Source organism: Protopterus annectens, chromosome 12.part0, assembly GCF_019279795.1.
Source record: "Protopterus annectens isolate FY-2018-M chromosome 12.part0, PAN1.0, whole genome shotgun sequence".
Classification (NCBI taxonomy): Eukaryota; Metazoa; Chordata; order Ceratodontiformes; family Protopteridae; genus Protopterus; species Protopterus annectens.
In genome coordinates this window covers 472,946,686-472,966,850 of record NC_056746.1, presented here as the reverse complement: position 1 = coordinate 472,966,850, position 20,165 = coordinate 472,946,686, and the positions used below count along the sequence as shown (strand labels likewise).

The 20,165-nt window shown below is 37.6% G+C and overlaps 1 protein-coding gene across 2 annotated transcripts in view; it reads right to left on the bottom strand.

The window, feature by feature from the left end:
• Positions 1 to 18,526, bottom strand: part of CACNA1H (calcium voltage-gated channel subunit alpha1 H) — a 2,347,924-nt gene extending 2,329,398 nt beyond the window's left edge. For both annotated transcript variants that reach the window (XM_044089567.1, XM_044089568.1), the window contains exons 1-2: positions 18,420 to 18,526; positions 9,448 to 9,581 (exon numbers count right to left, since the gene is read on the bottom strand). In XM_044089567.1, the coding sequence (XP_043945502.1) occupies positions 9,448 to 9,581; positions 18,420 to 18,512 (227 nt within the window). In that variant the 5' untranslated portion in view covers positions 18,513 to 18,526. The remainder of the gene's footprint in view (positions 1 to 9,447; positions 9,582 to 18,419) is intronic.
• Between the last annotated feature and the right edge of the window lie 1,639 nt (positions 18,527 to 20,165).

Sequence of the window (20,165 nt, the reverse complement as noted above, 5' to 3'; positions counted from 1 at the left end):
CTAAACCTTAGTCAGTCGAGATTAAGTTGTTTTTTATCCTCTCACTCCTTGCCATCCTGATGAAAGGTGATCTGAAAGGCCTAGGCTAACACTACTCTAAACAAATGAAGTCATTTTAAATGGCCATAGTGGCTTTTTCTAAGTTTTTCTAATTTACAAATTGTGCACATTTATGCTTGTTTTCATGGTTACTATGTTTACTAACCATTAATTATAAGGGTATATGTGTTGTCCAAAATGAGAGGACCTATGGTTTTCTACCATGACAACTGTACTTATGTTTTAACTGCAATAAAGTTGATTTTTTGTGAGTTAATTGGTACTAAACATATTCTTGTCAATGCTGTCTGTCAAGGGGTTGGTCGGCTTGGGGGACCCCCCATCCCAATAAAGACCATCCCCTTAGCCACACCCCCTTAACAGCTGTATAAAAGTAGAAGCACTGTACCATACTCCCTCACTCTGAACTATGCTTTGATGGCAATAAATGACATAGACTGATGAGGATTGAGTGTCTGTCTTTTTTGTTCCTTGTTTATATGTTTGCCATTGCTATTATTTGCATTTTGAGCTTTTTATTTCACACCCTAGCTGACCACTCACTGGGGCACATAGTCTTTCCAAGTGCCCTCACTGAGATTTTATCCTGTTGGTTACAGCCGACCACCACCCCCAGATAGTGGACTGAGCCACGGGGAAGGCAGACTTCTCCCATCTGAAACCTTGGCCTGACCCCACTCGGCGGCGAGCCTTAGTCTGGAGCCTTTTTCAAGGCTTTTTGGTTTGACCATGCTATACAGCCCCTGTTCTGTCTCTACATCAGAACTCTACAAATAAACCTTTCTTAAGGCTGCTAGGCCCCTAGCCGCCCAGCTGGTTGTGTCTTCAGGACCCCTCTCCAAAGCCTTTTTAAAGGCTAACCATAAGCACTCTAGCTAAGAGCCTTTATAAAGGCTATCAAAAGGTTGCACAGCCTATCTTAAGGCTACTACTTAGGATTCTTCACATCCTTCTCCAAGGCTCACTAAAGGGGGCACCTCCAGGAAGCCTTTTTAAAGGCTTTCTCACAGATTTCACACTGAAAAGCCTTTTCTAAGGCTACCTCCAGGGAGGATACAGCACCCACTTGCACTCCCCCCTAGCTGCATCTCAGGGGTAATCTTTTTGACATTTTTCCTCCTCTCACAAGCAGTACTTTATACCACACCCTCCAAGCTACCTTTCTTGGCTTCAGATTTTGTTTCATCAGAAATCAGATGTAACAATCTAATGAAATGGGTTTTGACCACATTTCTTTTCTGCCATAAGGACTAGTAACTTAAAGTGCAAAAAACTATAACAGTGTGCCTTCAACTAATAATAATACATAAAAGTAGCCTTTATGAACTAAGAACTCATCTCTTTCCCCTTACCATAAAACAGTGTAGCATTCATTGAAAGCCTATGTATCTTCCCACATTAAACAGTACAGCTTTTATTAAAAGTCCATATCTCCACCCCTCCATTAAACAATGTAGCATTCTTTGAAAGTCCAATCAGCAGAAATAATAAAGTAAGACTAGATAATAATAGCCTTTCAGAAAATGCATGCTAATGCAAAACCTGTTACTCTAGGAAATTTCTGGGTTTATAAGAACAATATTTAAAATCTGGTAGTATTTCTTTGGCCTTTGTTCGACTAGACAGGCAAATCAGCCAGTAAATTAATATTCATTATGTCACCCACACACTTTTATTACTTTCTTGTCCAGTTGTCTAGAGATTCCATTAAAGTTGTCCTTTTCATCCAGTTCCATTTCAGCCTGAGCCATACCTCGCAACCTTTTAGAGAGATAAATCTGGACAAACCATAAATAATGAGAAGGTAAAGGAAGAAAAATAGGGACACGTATTGCTTTTACAAACTTAGAATAACATGGTTTGCATTAGCATGAATTTTCTGAAGGATATTAAGTCTGAAAATCAAATGCCTGCCATTACTTTCTGACATCAGTCCTCAGTGATGTGCCAGAAAACTACAATTTTATGAGAAATGGACCAGAAATATGAGTCAAATATCTGGACATTCTGTGAAAATATGGACAGTTGAGAGCTATCTCCGGTACCCAGGCCCCAGGTACTAAAAAGCACGCTTCCTGGTCATCCACTATTCTATCACTCACTGGCTGCAGTAAAAAGTTTAAGTTTTAATTCTGTAGCTCCATCAATAATAAAAAAAAAGAAAGGAACTGCAACTGCAAGTTCTGCACAAAGCCTTCAAGAAGTTAAAATTTTAAACTAAGTGACTAGTACTCCTTTTGATGGAGATTCTATTATTTGTCTCTGTGGTTACTCACTAGCTGCAGGCACCAGAGATAAAGCCCTGAAACTGCCTTCTCTGTACCGCCCTCTCCACCTGCCCAGACAATCAGAATTCCTTGGGGCAGTGCAGGATGCTCATCCCATACATAAAATGTAGGAATGAGCAGACACCCACACAAGATGAATTGGAAAGGGACCTGGAAGTATCCTAGAGTCTCAAACATCCATGTAGTACATTTTTTTGCCATTTCTCCTGCTACCCATAAAGGGGAAAAATAAGAGATATTTAAATGTTTTATTTATTTACAAAATTTATACACTCTACAATACAGGGCCTGAAGCAGCCCCTTCCTTTGTCCTGCCCTTGCTACTCTACTCTCTCCAAGCAGTCTTTGTAAACATTTAGGCAGCCACAGTCTCAATCATTGCTGCTTAAATGTTAGTCAGAGGTGCAATTTGTGATATGCAGTACAAGTGCTGACTGGTCCTTGCAACTGAGGCTAAGAGCAGTACTGATTATGAATGAAGCAGCTATTGATGCTTAAAAAATGCCAGAGACTGCTTGCAGTGTGTGTGTGGTGTTAGTAGTAAGACTTTGCATTCAGGACGTTTTTGATAAGAAAGCTTTGACTTTTGTTTTAGCATTATTCTTTATATGGGAAGTTACTAAGCTATCATCTCCTAAGGAATTAGTTAATTTATGTTCTATTTACAGCTCTGGAACCAATAATTCCCTTGATTTTGACAGGCAATCTCCTAAACACCTTTTGGTTTCATAGTCTGTAGCCTTCTCTGTGTCTGCATTATATCACAGTGGTGCATTAAATGGTAAACTGAAACACTCTGGCAGTAAAACCATGGTAGGTAATCTGTCTGCAAATCAAAACAAGTAAACAAGTCTAAATGAAATAACACAAATCATATTTGCCTTTTACTCTTTTCTCCAAGATTCAGTAATCTAGGACACAGCAAAAGTATCACAATTCACTGAGGCAATCGATTCAGAATATGCACATCTTTTCTCAAACATTCTCTTAGATAAAATACATGACTGAAGAAGTTTTGCAATCTCTTCTATCTATATTTTTTTAGTTTCACAATTATCTTCACCAAAGTGTGGCAATCTCCCTGACTACCATAAAAGTAAATCTTTTAGTCTGTAGAAGACTTTATTCAATGACCTCTGACCAGAACACCTTTGTTTCCTTAGCTACTGTACATCATAAGATCAGGTGTAGCAATCCCTCATTAGTCTATGCTGAACCACTAATCATTGGTCCTACTTTAGTACTGTAGTATCCTCATTGTTTTGCATAAGACGTGTGAATTTTATATGCCTGTTGCTTGCAGTTTCCATTACTTTTAGTTACTGGATATCTTCACCCGACACTTGAACTTTCTGTGAACTAGACATGTCAAACCAACCGTATGGATTGTTCTGATGTGGATACCCACATTTATGTTCAGTCTAAACCCATTGTGATCTAGCAGACTCCTTTGTCCTAGATGCCTGCTTTGTTTTCATCCGGTATATGACTACCTGCAGTACCCCTTATCTGTGTGTATTTCATCAATTCTGCTTGATTCAAGTTAAATGTCTTACTCGGCTTCACAGAACTAAAAACAGTCATTCTGTAATCTAGCAGAAATGCCTGAGAAGTCAGGATCCTTTTTTCTCTCAAGACTTGCTGTGGCGGTGTAGCAACAATAGCAACACCCTCAGACCTTATACCTTTCTTGTTTTCCTCACACAGAACATCCCACTCTTATTAACTGACTCGAACATCCCACTCTTATTAACTGACTCGAACATCCCGCTCTTATTAACTGACTCGAGCATCCCGCTCTTATTAACTGACTCGAACATCCCGCACTTATTAACTGACTCGAACATCCCACTCTTATTAACTGACTTGAACATCCCGCTCTTAACCGACTCGAACATCCCGCTCTTATTAACTGACTCATCCATACCCACCAGCTTTCCTGCACAGCACCAAGAGCTTTTCTTCCTCTCCTTTTCCTCTCACACATTTCTGTTGTGTACCTCTCACACTGCAGAAACTGATGCCTCTATCCCTTTACTTGATATGACAGCTCAGATAACCTCAGAATGCAGCAGAGTACACCTTCTTTCTTCACTCTACACTGGCATTTTTTCAAAGATCATTGAGGAAAGTCTGACTTATTTCCATCCTACACCATTGTGCAGTGCTTTGCTGAATTAATTTTGAATATTACAGTTTGGCTTCCCTGCAATGTATCTTATCAATATCTTTTATTGATAAGGTAGTTGTCACGTATTGGAAAGCTTAAATTTTGCAATAAAGGAAAGAAGGACTATTTTCCGTTAAATTAGAACTACCCACACTTTTTTGCTTTTACTTCCATAGTTGTTCCTTACCATTCTTTCTATCCACTTCACAGCTTTAACTTTGGTTTCACTAAATGATAATGAGATCACTAATGATGTGTGTGTGTGTGTGTGTGTGTGTGTGTGTGTGTGTGTGTGTGTGTGTGTGTGCTTGTGTCTGTGTGTGTGTGTGTGTGTTTGAGTGTGTGTGTGCTTGTGTCTGTGTGTGTGTGTGCTTATATGTGTGTGTGTGTGTGTGTGTGTGTGTGTGTGTGTGTGTGTGTGTGTGTGTGTGCGTGTGCTTGCTTGTGTGTGTGTGCTTGTGTCTGTGTGTGTGTGCTTGTGTCTGTGTGTGTGTGTGTGTTAGTGTGTGTGTGTGTGTATGTGCATGTGTGCGTGTGTGCGTGTGTGCGTGTGTGCGTGTGTGTGTGCGTGTGTGTGTGTGTGTGTGTGTGTGTGTGTGTGTGTGTGTGTGTGTGTGTGTGTGTGTCTCTCTCTCTCTGTGTTTTCAGTATCCTCTGAGAATGGAATCAGTCTGAGTAATAACCTTGGTAAATTCTTTTCCCACCCTTTCATGTCTGTTAAATCACCAGTAGATAACAGTCCTTGAATGAGCTACATAGAATGTAACTATCTGTGTGCATCTGTGTTATCATCTGTAATCAATGTATATTAAGTTATGTTGGAGTCAGATACAGGATTAGGCCTACAGGATTCAGAAGCAATTTGTTATGGGGTATGCTGGGAACATCTTTATAATTGTCTATACACTGAGGAAGCAGAGCACTGTTTGGGGATAGACAAAGTAAGAGAGCAAGAGAGCAAAACACAGCCAGAGAGAGGGAGAACTTTTGGGTATTATGCTATTTTAAAGTGGTAACCCCCCCCAGCTGTACCTTGTTATATGCAGGCAGCAGGATGAAAGGTCATTGGATTTTTTTTACAAGTTACAAATGGAATGCTATCTAAATAAGGACAATATAACATTATGAACTTGCTTAAGTCTACTACTCATTTGTAGATTTAGACCACAGTTCTTAGTACTCTGTACTTTGATTTTAATGAGCAAGTGCTCTGTTATTTTTTGGCACTGATAAATACTTCACAGTACATTTTATCATGTAAGTCCAAATATCTGCACAACTATTTTCTACTAGTGAGGTCATTGATGGTAAAATACAGAGCATGACAGACCAGACATCCCTATTCTCAACATCAGTCTCCAGTGACATTTGTGACAAAATCTCTCCATTGTATCCTAGGTCAACCCCATGGGCAGCTTCCAGTGGGCTGTCCCTGCTACACCTTCCTATGTGAGGCACCTAGGGGCATGCTAACTAGGGGCTCAAGCCCCCTCAACTTACTTTTCTCAAAATTGCTTCTGTACCTATTTACTGGTCAATCCCCCAACCCACTCTAATCTCAATAAAGAACAAGACACCAAGACAAAATGATTATCCACCTGAGGTAATCCCTTTCTTTCTCACCTGCAGATGACAATCCACTTTTTTCAGAGATCCATAACCATGGATTTAGAAGTGTCATTTCTCATTCCAGACACTTCACACTCAGCAGTGAACTGCTATAGTGCATGTTGGGAATCACAGATACTTGGGGCAAAGAGGACAGCATTATCTGCAAACAACAATGGTGAATACTTTACTTCCTCAGTATGTATACCCTGTGAGCATTGGTTGCACATTGACATCCTGCAGATTATCCGAGAAAATCCTGAACAGGAAGATTGATGAGGAACACAATTTAGGAGTCCTACAACTACTTTGAGTATATTGGATAGAACACTGAAAATGCAGACAGCTCTCACTCGTAGGATCCCATACCATTGTGGCACTCAAGAATTGCTGGGGTGGTAGGTCATATGTCTTTTCCAGGTCCAAAAACACATGCAGACAGTGATGAAAAAAACCTTGCATGAGTCCTCCAATATCTATGTAAATTGAAATAACTGATCCATCATTCCTTGGTCAGGATTGAATCCACATGGCTTCTCTGAAATTAAAGACTCAACTATTACACAGAGTATGCTTTACAGTACTATGGCTTAGACTTTCTCAGAGAAGATGATGATTGTGATACTTGTATAAATGGGTCACAATCCTCTCTGTACTTTTGATAAAAAGGTGACCACTGTGACTATTTACTGAATCAGAGGTACTTTAATGGCCTTGCATGCAATAACACCCTCTCAACACATAGTGCTAGCATTTATGACCATGTCATTCCCTCCTGCAACTTGCAGCTGTGAAGCTATTTTATCACAACATTGAGTTCATTTACAGATCATCAGCTCATCGGATAACAACATAGCATAGAAAAAAGTAAAATGCATTTATTATGCATGATTTTGCTCTAATGCCTTCTTATTGAGGAACAAAGGACAACGTATGCCAGAATGATGAATTTACATCTAAAGCATCTATAGTTATATAAGAGTGTTGGTGATTAACTTAGAAAGCCAAACTTGATTACATGTTCAACATTTGAAAAGAAGGACTTTTTGGTTTGTATCTTGTGACTTCTTTATGTGCCAATGTAGTGCATCCACTGATAACTATAATGGAAGAGTTTAGCAATTCAATTATATTTCAATCTTTTGTAATCAGGGTGTAAGTTTCCTTAGTGGACCTTAAACTATAACTAAAGGATTTTTGACTAATGATTTCTATTTTGTAATTTATGATTTGTCATTAGATGAAAGTTTTCTGAATAAATAAACAGACGAGTGATGGTAACATGATGGTCTTTTTGTATTGTATCAGACTGAATGAAATACTTTTAATGTAGGTATTCTTAATGTTTGCAATGTTTGGTTGTCAATAATGGTTAAAATAAAGCTTAAAAGTTAAGAAACTGAATATAATTCAATTGCATTTACCTGAAAATGTCACAAAATATTACCCTTCTCTACCGCATATTCTACTGGAAATTCTTCTTCTTCTTCTTTCGTCTTTTCCTGGTTAGGGGTTGCCACAGTGGATTACCTGTCCGCTCATGATTGGCAGTGGAGTTTAGACATTATGAAACTATATATTATTTTATTTCCTGAGTCTGGTACCTTCCTTTAATTTTTACAAATGTCTGGGATGACATAACTTCCTTTTGCTTGACTCTATCACAAATAATACTGTTTGTATTATAACTGCCAGAATAGACTTTGACACATGTTTATTTTAATTAGTGTCTCCCTACCAGAACATCACGCGTTATATCCATATAATTACAGTATAAGTGTGCATGCTTTCCTCAAAATCTTAGGTAATGGTTTATAGTTAACTTACTTAGGCTTTTATTTTAAACTTAACACACCAAGGAATATGCTATTACATCTGCAGATATACCAGCAGTTCCAAATTATAGCTACAAGTGACAGGACTTGGTGATTTTATAGGTGGTTCCACTAAAACTGAAAGGCCACAGGTGGAACGAAGACATTTAATATTAGAAAGATACAATGTGGTTGAAGGCTCAACATTTTCTGTGTCAAGCAGTGTTTATATGCTAACCATCTTCTGATTTTCTGACACAACTCATTCATCACGTTTTATTTGGGTTACTTACCAACAGCAAAGTGCTAATACATTTTAAATCGAGATCCCTTAGCTCCAGATGGTGCCTTTTAAAAGTTATGCAGAATTTTTTTTAAACTGCTCAACATTAATGATCACTTAAAAAACAATATTACTAAAGAGTAAATAAGATTCCCTCATTTCTGCACCTCAGAAGGCAGCAGACCTATTTGCTCTGAAGTCATGACTTATGTATGCATATGTGTGCATACTATACGTATATGTATATGCATGAGTATGGGTGCATGTGTGTGTGTATACCACTGTCATACTGCAGACCAAGACTCCTGGAGACATAATTAATCCCAACTAACACATTATGTAAATATGTTAGATGCACGTATAATGGACAAGTAACTCAAGAAGGAAATGAGTTACATGGAAGCAGCATGCAGATGCAGCTATCTAGGTTAAAATACTATCAATGGAAAATAAATGAGACATATAAGACAAAAATAAATTTACTCTGACAAAAACACTAAGCAGAGAGAAAAAAGCATGTTAAAGTACATCAAAAGCACCTTCAGCTTTGCTGTCAGACTTATTATGATAAGCATGGTTTGGAAATAATACATTTGCTCATCAGTTTTGCTTTTTTAATTATGTAAGCATTCTAAAGACAAATATTCACTGTTTAATATAAAATATAAATTATGAAAATATACCTTGCACACCACATAAAACAGTGAACCGGTGTTAAGTAACTGACACAAATGTGTTCATAATGTATTTAAGAATGAAAATGCGCAGTTTTTCTCCATGCCTTACAAAACATAATGATCATTCTCGCAGATGTTAACCCCTGTGGGTTTTATCTTATTTTACATTTTGCTGTTTAATCATGTGGCCTTTGTCCTTCTGTTAAACAGGCTGTGACCTTTCTCACTACTGCTAACAGTTAACAGCCAGCAAGATGGAAATGATGAATTGGTTCATGAAAACATTTTTTAAAGAGGTACCAATTACTGTAAGAAATACATGGCTTTTTCTTGTATCAGTAAATTGTAATTATAGGCAGTTCCTGTGTTATATATATGCTGTAAATATACATCCCATCACTCAATAATAAATATAACATACATTTTATATAAAAGACAAAGATGCTTCTCAGGCCTGTATGCTAAATTTGCTGAAGTAAAGCTAAAAAAGGAAAGGACATTGTTAATATTGTTTTTGTTTTGTAGTTCACTGATTTTACATACTGACCCTGCCATAACAATAAAAAAATCCAGACGATTCCATGTGTCTCCAAGGTAACACTTTGGTCCGAATATTCCCAGAGCTAACATCTTTACGACCATTTCGACAGCAAAGAACGCAAAAATGAAGGCATCAAACGCCTAGAGCAGAAAATACAAACAAATAATTAGTGCATGAAGAACTGTATTGTACTTGTAAATACCGTTTGGAAGAAATATTTAAAACAGCCTTGAAAACACAGTATGTTAATATCCATTATGGTGTAGATGTAGTTAAAAAGATACACAGATAAAGTACAGTACACATATGAAAGCTATGGACTGCATCACTTATCCAGGACATCATCCCCTTCATCTCCTGCATGATAGCATACATACAATAAGCAAGACAAACTGAATGGTTCAGTAAGCTTTAATATAATGTAGTGCAAACTGATAATCACCCTGCTTTCATAAATGGGAAGATTTTACTTTCTACTGAGTACAGAACGGTCCTAATAAATAGAGGCCCACTATGAAAAATCATATTTCATTTAATTGGCACACGATTATTCAATAAAATATACAATGTTTTGGAAAGGCAGCCCTGATGTGGAGGCAAGCCCTCACAACCCAAAACTATCTAAGAGTATCTATCTGTATCTATATCTATATATATCTATATCTATATCTATCTATATATCTATATCTATATCTATCTATATCTATCTATCTATCTATATATATATATATATATATATATATATATATATATGTGTGTGTGTGTGTGCGTGTGTGTGTGTGTGTGTGTGTGATATATAGAAAGGCTGTTGGTCCCGATGACATACCTGTGGAAGCATGGAGGTGTTTAGGTGAAATGGCAGTGGAGTTTTTAACTAGATTGTTTAATGAAATCTTGGAAAGTGAGAGGATGCCTGAGGAATGAAGAAATAGTGTTTTGGTACCAATTTTTAAGAATAAGGGTGATCTGCAGAGCTGTAGTAACTACAGAGGGATTAAACTGATCAGTCAAAGCATGAAGTTATGAGAAAGAGTAGTGGAAGCTAGGTTAAGAAGGGAGGTGATGATTAGTGATCAGCAGTATGGTTTTATGCCAGGAAAAAGCACTACAGATGCGATGTTTGCTCTGAGAGTGTTGATGGAGAAGTACAGAGAAGGTCAGAAGGAGTTGCATTGTGTCTTTGTGGATTTAGAGAAAGCATATGACAGGGTGCCTAGAGAGGAGTTGTGGTATTGTATGAGGAAGTTGGGAGTGTCAGAGAAGTATGTAAGAGTGGTACAGGATATGTACGAGGGTAGTGTGACAGCGGTGAGGTCTGCAGTGGGAGTAACAGATGCATTTAAGGTGGAGGTAGGATTACATCAAGGATCAGCTCTGAGCCCTTTTTTATTTGCAATGGTGATGGACAGGTTGGCAGACGAGATCAGACAGGAGTCCCCGTGGACTATGATGTTTGCAGATGACATTGTGATCTGTAGTGAGAGTAGGGAACAGGTGGAGTAGACCCTGGAGAGGTGGAGATATGGTCTAGAGAGAAGAGGAATGAAGGTCAGCAGGACTAAGACAGAATATATGTGTGTGAATGAGAGGGAGGATAGAGGAATGGTGAGGATGTAGGGAGTAGAGGTGGCAAAGGTAAATGAGTTTAAGTACTTGGGATCAACAGTTCAGAGTAATGGTGAGTGTGGAAGAGAGGTGAAGAAGAGAGTACAGGCAGGATGGAGTGGGTGGAGAAGAGTGTCAGGAGTGATTTGTGACAGACGAGTACCAGTAAGAATGAAAGGGAAGGTCTACAAGAGGGTAGTGAGACCAGCTATGTTATATGGGTTGGAGACAGTGGCACTGACAAAAAGGCAGGAGTCAGAGCTTGACATGGCAGAGTTGAAGATGTTAAGATTTGCACTGGGTGTGACGAGGATGGACAGGATTAGGAATAAGTATATTAGAGGGTCAGCCCACGTTGGAGGGTTTGGAGACAAAGCCAGAGAGGCAAGATTGCATTGGTTTGGACATGTGCTGAGGAGGGATGCAGAGTATATTGGGAAAAAGATGCTAAGGATGGAGCTGCCAGGTAACAGGAAAAGAGGAAGGCCTAAGATAAGGTTTATGGATGTGGTGAGAGAGGACATGCAGGTGGTTGGTGTGACAGAGCAAGATGCAGAGGACAGGAAGAAATGGAAACAGTTGATCTGCTGTGGCGACCCCTAACGGGAGCAGCCGAAAGAAGAAGAAGATTATATATATATATATATATATATATATATATATATATATGTGTGTGTGTGTGTGTGTGTGTGTGTGTTTATATATAATGTATATGAAAGATTGTAGGAGGTGAGAGATGAGAGACAAAATGAGAAAAACACGGCCCTCACCTTCTCACTCTTCTCAGAGTCTTGTTGCTATGACAGGATGTGAGAGATCTTTTTGGTTCAACCTTGTAAGCATTCTGAGCATCAGACAACTGTCAGACCACAAACTGCGGGGTCTGCAATTAAAGGATATTAAATATTAATGCAAATATTTTCAGCCAACCCCATGATTGAAGGGACAGAGAGGACAAGAGTTCAGCTCAGAGAACTGACAAAGGTTAGCGATTGAGGCACATACATTGCAGGTGGATCGGACGAAGAAAGTTAATGCCTGATCACATTACCCAAGATAAATGAGCTGATCCTTGAACAGATGTAGGAGCAGCAACTATGGGGCATGTAGATGTCTGGACTGTGCATAAAAGAGAGGGATACTTGGGTAACAGCATGCCAAGGAATGCATCACAACATACCTCTCCACTGTTCAGATTTTTGCAGAATGTCCAGATTTTTGCCTCAAATTTTTGGTCTATTCCTCATAAAATTTGTGGCTTTCTGGAAAATCACTGAGATGATCTGAGGATTAAAGTCAATAAATAATGGCATACATTTGGGTTTCAGACTTCAAATCCTTCAGAAAATTAATGTTAAAACAAACCATGTTACTCTAGCAACTTTCTAAGTTTATAAGAACAATATTTAAAATCTCTCCCTATTTTTGGGCCTTTGTCCCCCTATTTTGTCAGTCTTTGCTCAGATTTCTTGCACTGAGGTTGAGAGGTATGCATAGCGATCTAACCAGAGAGAGTGGATGTGCAGAAAAATACCACCACATCAGATGTAGTGAGTGTACAAAGTCACATCCCCGCACCTCACAGATTGTAGGAAGCAATTGCACTGTCAATGCTGGCCTAAAAATGTAGGTGTCACGAACAAAGAAAAATGTACTAAACTTCTATCAAATGGCAGCCACAACCACTGGATCTTACCACCCTCACACAACATGCTTGGATGTAACAAATGAGAAATTAGGGGATGGCCTAGATGGGGGTAAGAAAGAGTTCACAGATATATCAATTTGCTTATCTGTTTAATTTATCATTGCCTCTTATATTTTTAAATGGTGTATCATGCAGCTTTGGATATATTTTCTTCACCTGACCAATCCCAACCTTACTGCAGAATTCTTAATGGGTGCATCATAGATTCATAGGAGGTTACTAGGCTAATGGACATAACCCCTCACAAGCCTAACCATATTTATGCTGATTTGCCCCATTTGTCAGTGGATAGGTGAAAGATGTTTGCAGAGGTAAGGGTCTATGGTAGTTAATACTGACTTCCAATGTCCAGCTTGAACATGGACACCACCCCAGGAGCGAATCTGTGGTCACCCATCCATTGATCTAGGTTGCGTTTGAAGAGGGTCAGGGAGGGGCTCTGTTTCATATCAATTGGAAGCTTGTTCCAGAGAAGTGGCAGTCTCTGGGAGATGTATCTATTTATCCAGCATGACTTGTTCATGTCAGAGGCTAGGTTAAAAGTGAGTGACCCTCCTGCAGTTTCATTTACAAATGTGTAGCATTTCCATCAGGGCCGGGTCAGAGACTGCCCTATAAGCCAGGAACAGGTCATTCCTTAGCAACCTGTAGGAGGCACAATACAGTGACAGGGCTTCCAGTCTTCATGTAAGACTTGTTTTGTGTACCCAGTAATTTATTGGTGAGAAACCTCCGTGGTCTCTCCAATTTTTGTAGGTGTCTAGTGAGGTACATGGAAAATGGAGCATTGTAGTTAATTAGTGATCTGATGAGTCTGACCTCATCCAAATGGGGTATGAAGCTTATAAGTAAAGGGTAAATACATGAATCCACATGAACTGCAGTTAGATATATGGTCAGCCTTTCTTAGCTATTTATTATAATTTTTAACATGATGTTTTGTCCACAGTACCAAGTAGCACAACATGGCTAGAAAGATGAAACATATAATACACTAAATAATAATAATAATAATAATAATAATAATAATAATAATAATAATAACAATCATAATTACAATAATAACAAAAAAAGAGAGTTTTGTCTTAGTGTTTACAAACAACTACTCAGTGTATCTATCTAAAATATAAGTTTCAGCTGTAGTTATTCTGTTAATTGTTCTTAATTCTGCTAAACCATAAATTTGAAAACTAATATTTTAAACAAGTTGTCAAAAGACATACAGTTCATGTATCTGTACCTCTGTCACAGTACTGATGTTCCAGGTCCCAGTCATACTTTTTTTGTAGTGTCACAATATAAAGCATAGCATTACAGCCAGGTGAAGTAAACCTGTTACATAATACCTTAGTCTGCATCATTGCTTGCATCACTACCTTATGATATTACCTTTACTCTTCTGGTTTTGAGTACATCTACAGGTTTCTGAAATCAAATTGTTTTATTGTTAATAGCTTCAGTCACAACATGATGTTGAATGGAACAGCGATCACTGTTTGCCTTATGAAATAGCTGCAGGTAGAAAGTCTAAATGTGCACCAGCAGTGATTCCTGCCATTCAGAGCTTTCTCTTTACTCCATGAGGATTTGAACATGGAGTGAGTATATACAATTTATGGAAGGGTGGGCATACCTCTGAATCATCTTAGATTGTGATTAAATTTTTAGCTCTGTCCCTTCTAAATCCTCCTATAATTGGTGAGTTTTTGGGAAAAGGTAGAGAATTACCCTTGCTAAATAATAACAATAATTAAAGTTAAAGACTTCTTTTACTTCAGACATGTACATTCATTTCATTCTCTTATTCTGTCAGTGCCTCGTTAATAGTAATAATGTTTTAAAATTGTTCCTTGTTGTCCTTGATTATTTCATGATTTGGCTCTAATTCATTGGGAGCTATGCATGTGGGTGCAGTGGGATTTGATTCCTGGCAAAAAAGACAGCTTGGACTTGAAGATATCACCTTCATGAAATTATTGGTAATAGCATTATTTATTTGGGTTGCCTACATTGTGTTGTTTGAGGTTTCAAAGGGGAATTCCTGCTTTTGCAAACTGCAGGAAACATTAATGCACTTCTCCACCCTCCCTTCTGGGCAGATGCATGTTGCACATTCCTTGACCTTTACTGAACCCATACAAAATTATGTCATGGACCTCACCCAGAAATATGTTAAGACTATTAAACATTCATCCTCATACTTTTAGTTTCATTTTCTACTAAAATCGTCTTCAGTTAATCAAGCAGAATGAACCCATTACTCCTCAGGTCATATCAGTTAAGTCTACTTTAACTCTTCTCTAACTCATCGACTAAAATCCTTTGTTCCTTTTCTCATATCTAATTTATTCAACTATAACTTCTCAAATATTTTTGAAACTTTCATACAGACTGTGAATTATGGTGTTTTACTGCCACTTAGTTGTTATTATACTCATTTGTATATTGTATGTCTGGTGAGTCTTTCACTCTGAGCTGAGACTGACATTGGTTAGAATTGATCGATGCTGTTCCTAATAAAGAAGTTCAAATAAATAACTAATCAAACAGACAGACATAAAATTCAGTGCCACAGAGCATGGGCACATTCAAAAGGCGTTTAGTATTAGTGCCCTCTGCATGTCCTCACCATGGTATCTACTTCCTTCTGCTATCCACACCCCCTCTTCTATTCCTGAATCATTTAAAGAACTGAAAGAGGAGCAGCAAAAATAGCATTTGCAGTGCTTTAATAAGAAAGAGCTGGGTTCATTTTTCCCATTCCTGGAGACCAATGGATTTCATGTTTTTCTTACGCTAGCATTTCATGGTTAACACATCATTTCCTTTCCCTAATTTTCTTCACAGCTGCATTCCTGTGTGCATATATATGCTGGGAGTGTCCTTATCTTTACTATTTCCTTTTGGTTATTAGCCCACTGTATTTCTGATTTTCATTTCTACCGCTACTTCTGCATTTTATATTAACAGAGAGAGTTTCCTTATGACTACACTTATATACTTTATATCTACTGTTTCCCTGCCCTTGAGTGGAACTGCTCATCAACAAGAAAGTGTCCTTCCTTTTCTTGGAGATGATGCCTCTCTTTCACTTAAATTCTTCATTTTCTTGCTCGACCAGGTAGTATGACTCTCATCTCTCATTCGGCTTCCTATTAGAATGATGAAAACGTATTTTGTTGAATGCGTTTTCATTGATACCTAAAGAGCGAACAGGCAAAACAGCGAAGTGGCTGTTCAGCGAATTCTTTCCCTGGGAAAGAAGTCACTTGACCGCTTCGTTGCTTTGCCATGTTCTGCACTGTAGTGTGGTCACTTGTCCGGTATAGCTCCAGAGCATAAATGTGAAACAGTTATTGACCTTAGGGTTAGGGTGCAGGTTAAGGTAAGTGCATATGTATGAAAGTGTTTACTGCTTTTTTTTGTGTTAGATGTACGGTTTAGTTAAGTGCGTATGTGTTTTAAGCTGTTTACTTTGGTTTTGGGGGGGAGTAGAATTAGGGTTAAGGTAAGTGTGTATGTGTTTGGAACTGTTTATGTAAATGTGCAACAGTTACTGATCTTAGGGTTGCGGTGCGAGTCAAGGTAATTGCATATGTTTTAAAATGTATTAGATGTATGATTGAGTTATGTGTTTTCAGTTGTTTACTTTTTTGGGGGGGGTAGAATTAGGGTTAAGGTACATGTGTATGTGTTTGGAAGTGTTTACTGTTTTTCATTTTTGTTTGGTTGGAACAGCAATTTCTTTCCCTAAGAAATAAATCGCTGTTCTGAGGTGTCAACATTTTCAGCTTTCACTGAAAAAGGGTCGATGAAACATCATTCACTGTTTTACTATAGACCTTCTCATTTCACTAACTTATCTCTCAGTCCATTCTCACTCTAGCTGTCACATGTTCATACCTCCTGTATCTTCTTTTATGTACTTGTGGGGGGGTGCTAGTTGCATGTTTTTTATTCTCCTGATTAAATCTAACTTACAGTAACCATACACATGTTATGGTATGATGTACATGCCCAAAGTCACAATACAAATACTATTATTTTTACATAAAGCTGAAAATGTCTGCCTCTAGGTAAGTAACTGATTATTGTTTATTGTGCGCTGAATGCAAAATCTAAAATCTACTGAATTTCTCTGTGCCAAATGTCTCTTATTTTAAAAGATATGTATGTGATCAAGTGGTTCTATCCAGTTTTACAGTGAAATATCAAGATTTGAAAATATGATAATAAAGCTCTGTTTTCAGTTAGTGATAGCCTAAGAACATGAGCTCTGAGGTCTGATATTAAATTGGTCAAAAGGGAGGAAACTACAGCAAAAGATTTTACATTACCTTAAGTGGAGCAGGCCAAGTATGTGTTGACGTTATTCTGATCTATTCTCTGTATCTGACATAAGACTAATCTGTTTACAACAGATGGGTGTGATTCAGAAGTAATGTGAAAACACCTGGCATTTTCATTAGACTTTAACATCAGAAAACCACATTCATGTATGGAGTCAGTGAGATTAGCACAATGTTCCCTATGCCTGTTTTCAACTTAAGAGAAAACAGAGTGCTCACAAAAAAAAAAAAAACAAAAAACAAAAACAGGTGATATTATATTAAACCTGAAATATTCCACCATAAGTTAAGCATAGAACATTGACAATATAACATCCTTCTGTTATAAATGAAAGCTATCTACAACATATCTATCATAGTAGTATCTCTTTTAAAGCTGAATTTTCTTACTGCAGAAAACATGTTTACTAGTATAACATAGTAGGTAATGGTTTCTGAGGCATCATTACTGAACATCCATAGATAAACTTTAAACTATCTTGTACTTTCACTGAATCGTTTCTAAGAAAATATATTACATTTTTAAAAACACCCCAAAAAAGGGAAAATAAATATTTTCTGCCTTGGACCCTTGTACTCAAAAAAATGTTAAATGTACTATCTAACTTTGTCATACCATTTGCAGCAGTAATAGGATACATGATACATTTATTATGTAAAACATGATATTTTTTAATATTTAACCTTGTCTTTTATCATACAGACTTAGATGTATGAACAGAATGAAAACTTTTGTTTCAGAGTTAAAAGTATAAATAAATGACAGGATGTCTGTTGAATCAATCTGATATGACAAATAAAATCATATATAGGTGATGTTCCACAAAAACATTGTATTGTACTGAAGTGAGAATTCAAATTACTTTTAGGAGCTGCCATTTGAAAAGCAAGCCCATGGAGTAATTTCAAGGAAAAAAATAGTTTGCAAAGGAAATACATATTTTAAGAAAAAAGTTCAAATGCTAAAGTGGATAAAATCTTAATGAAAATGGCTAGCTTTTGATGAGCAGTTTAAATGCCTGCCTCTGTTTGCTACTCAAAAAATTACTACTCAAAAAAAAAAAAAAAAAAAAAAAAAAAATCCATGAAAAAACCAAGCAATTTTACAAAAGAACATGCAGCTCTGTACTTTTTTCAATTGATCTAGAAAATTTAGAATTTCTTTTTATGATACTTTTTATGAAAAGCAATGTTAATATCTCAGTAATTAATATGAAAACAGCATATAGCTCAGGTGGAATGAAAAGGCAAAATGTTAAATATGTATTGTAACTGATCATGTAAGTGCTCAGTTTGTAAATAAAGGGGATTCTTACCTCTAGAATAGTGCATCTTTCCGACTTGCACTTTACATCTTCACATGGCTGAAACATCCCTAGTGTGACACAGTTCAGAAGGATAACAAGCATGCTAAAATGCTCGAACCAGGTGCAAAGCTGAGTTAAGGATCATATTAAATGTGACCACAGAATTATGTTAATGAAATATCATTTGTAATTTACCTCATAATCTTTAATTATTTTATTTTTTGTCAACCACAAAGACATGGTTAGTCAAAACATATGGTTTCATTAATTTCTTACTGACAGAAGGTCACAAAATAGACAAATATTGACAAACATGAAAGTAATTATGACTTTGTTTTATCTATGACAGATGTAATCTTCACATCAAAAACATCAGTTACAACTCCAACATTCATCAGTAAAAAAAAATTATAATTTTCTATGACAATTTCCTTTTTGGACAATATCTTCTAGGAAGAAAAGTGTAGTATAAAAGTGTTAGTGTTTAGTTAATATCAGAATGTCATATCCAGCTTTGGCAGCTTTTGCTTAGGCAAAATACACACCAGGCAGTTTGCACTCACTGCTACTTACATGCTTAGTCTTCAGGAGTATGATATGTAAGATAACTATGTTTTTTAAATAGCAATATTACCATTATATATATCTTGTAGTGCATGGTACATCATGATTACTATTTACAATCCATTGCCCTAACAACATAAAAGCACATTCCACTTATCAAATTCTTATAAAGTCTGTCATGCTCTTGGATAGGTTCCACCCCATCTTCTTCTTCTGGCTTTTCCCAGCCACAGCAGATCACCTGTCTGCTCATGATTGGCAGTGGTTTTATGGTGTTGAGTTGCCAGACCGGCACCCAACCTTCCACAGAAGGCACACACTCACACCTAGGGCCAATTTAGAGTGTCCAATCCACCTACAGCATGTCTTTGGGATGTGGGAGGAAACTGGAGCACCCGGAGGAAACCCACGCGACCACAGGGAGGACATGCAGACTCCACACAGAAGGCACCCCAGCCAAGGATCGAACTGTAGAACCGCTTGCTGTGAGGCGGCAAAGCTAACCACTGCACCACCGTGGCTGCTCGGATAGATTCCACCCCATACCCTGGGCTAATGATAAGAAAAGAATGTATGTCCTAATACCACTGGTGGAAACAAAACACACCCCATCCCAAATAAGTCCCATAAGGACACATTCCCACTGCAATTGCATGGAGGTCACCTTAGAATTGTTACACCACTAGTATTTTCCACATCCTGTTCCTAATATCCTGAGATACTCTGAGAAAAGAGTAACCGTTCATGCATATATATACAACAACAACAACACTGGAATGTACCTAAAATATAGCCAGAGTTTCAGATCAATGTTCCAGTCTTTATCCAAAAGGGCATCCTTGGGGAGATGCTATGATTTCCTCCTAATATTATGAAACCAACTTAAAGCTCCATGAAAGGCAAGATGGCCAAAGTAATGCTGGTGTCATTTCCATGCTCATATACCACACCCACAGAAGTCACTGAAAAGGCATTGGCTTAACAGTAAAGGTGCCAATGACATTTCTTAAATCTCCTCCAATTTTGCATTCTGCCAAAAATAAAAAAGGAGCTTGTTGGTCCTTGTAACAAATTATATCTGTACAAAATATTGTTAATAAAATATTTCCTCCAAAAAAGGGGGGAGCCAACAATCCTCTTGCCTAGATTACACCAGATTCTACCGAGGAAATGATACTTCACAGACAGAGA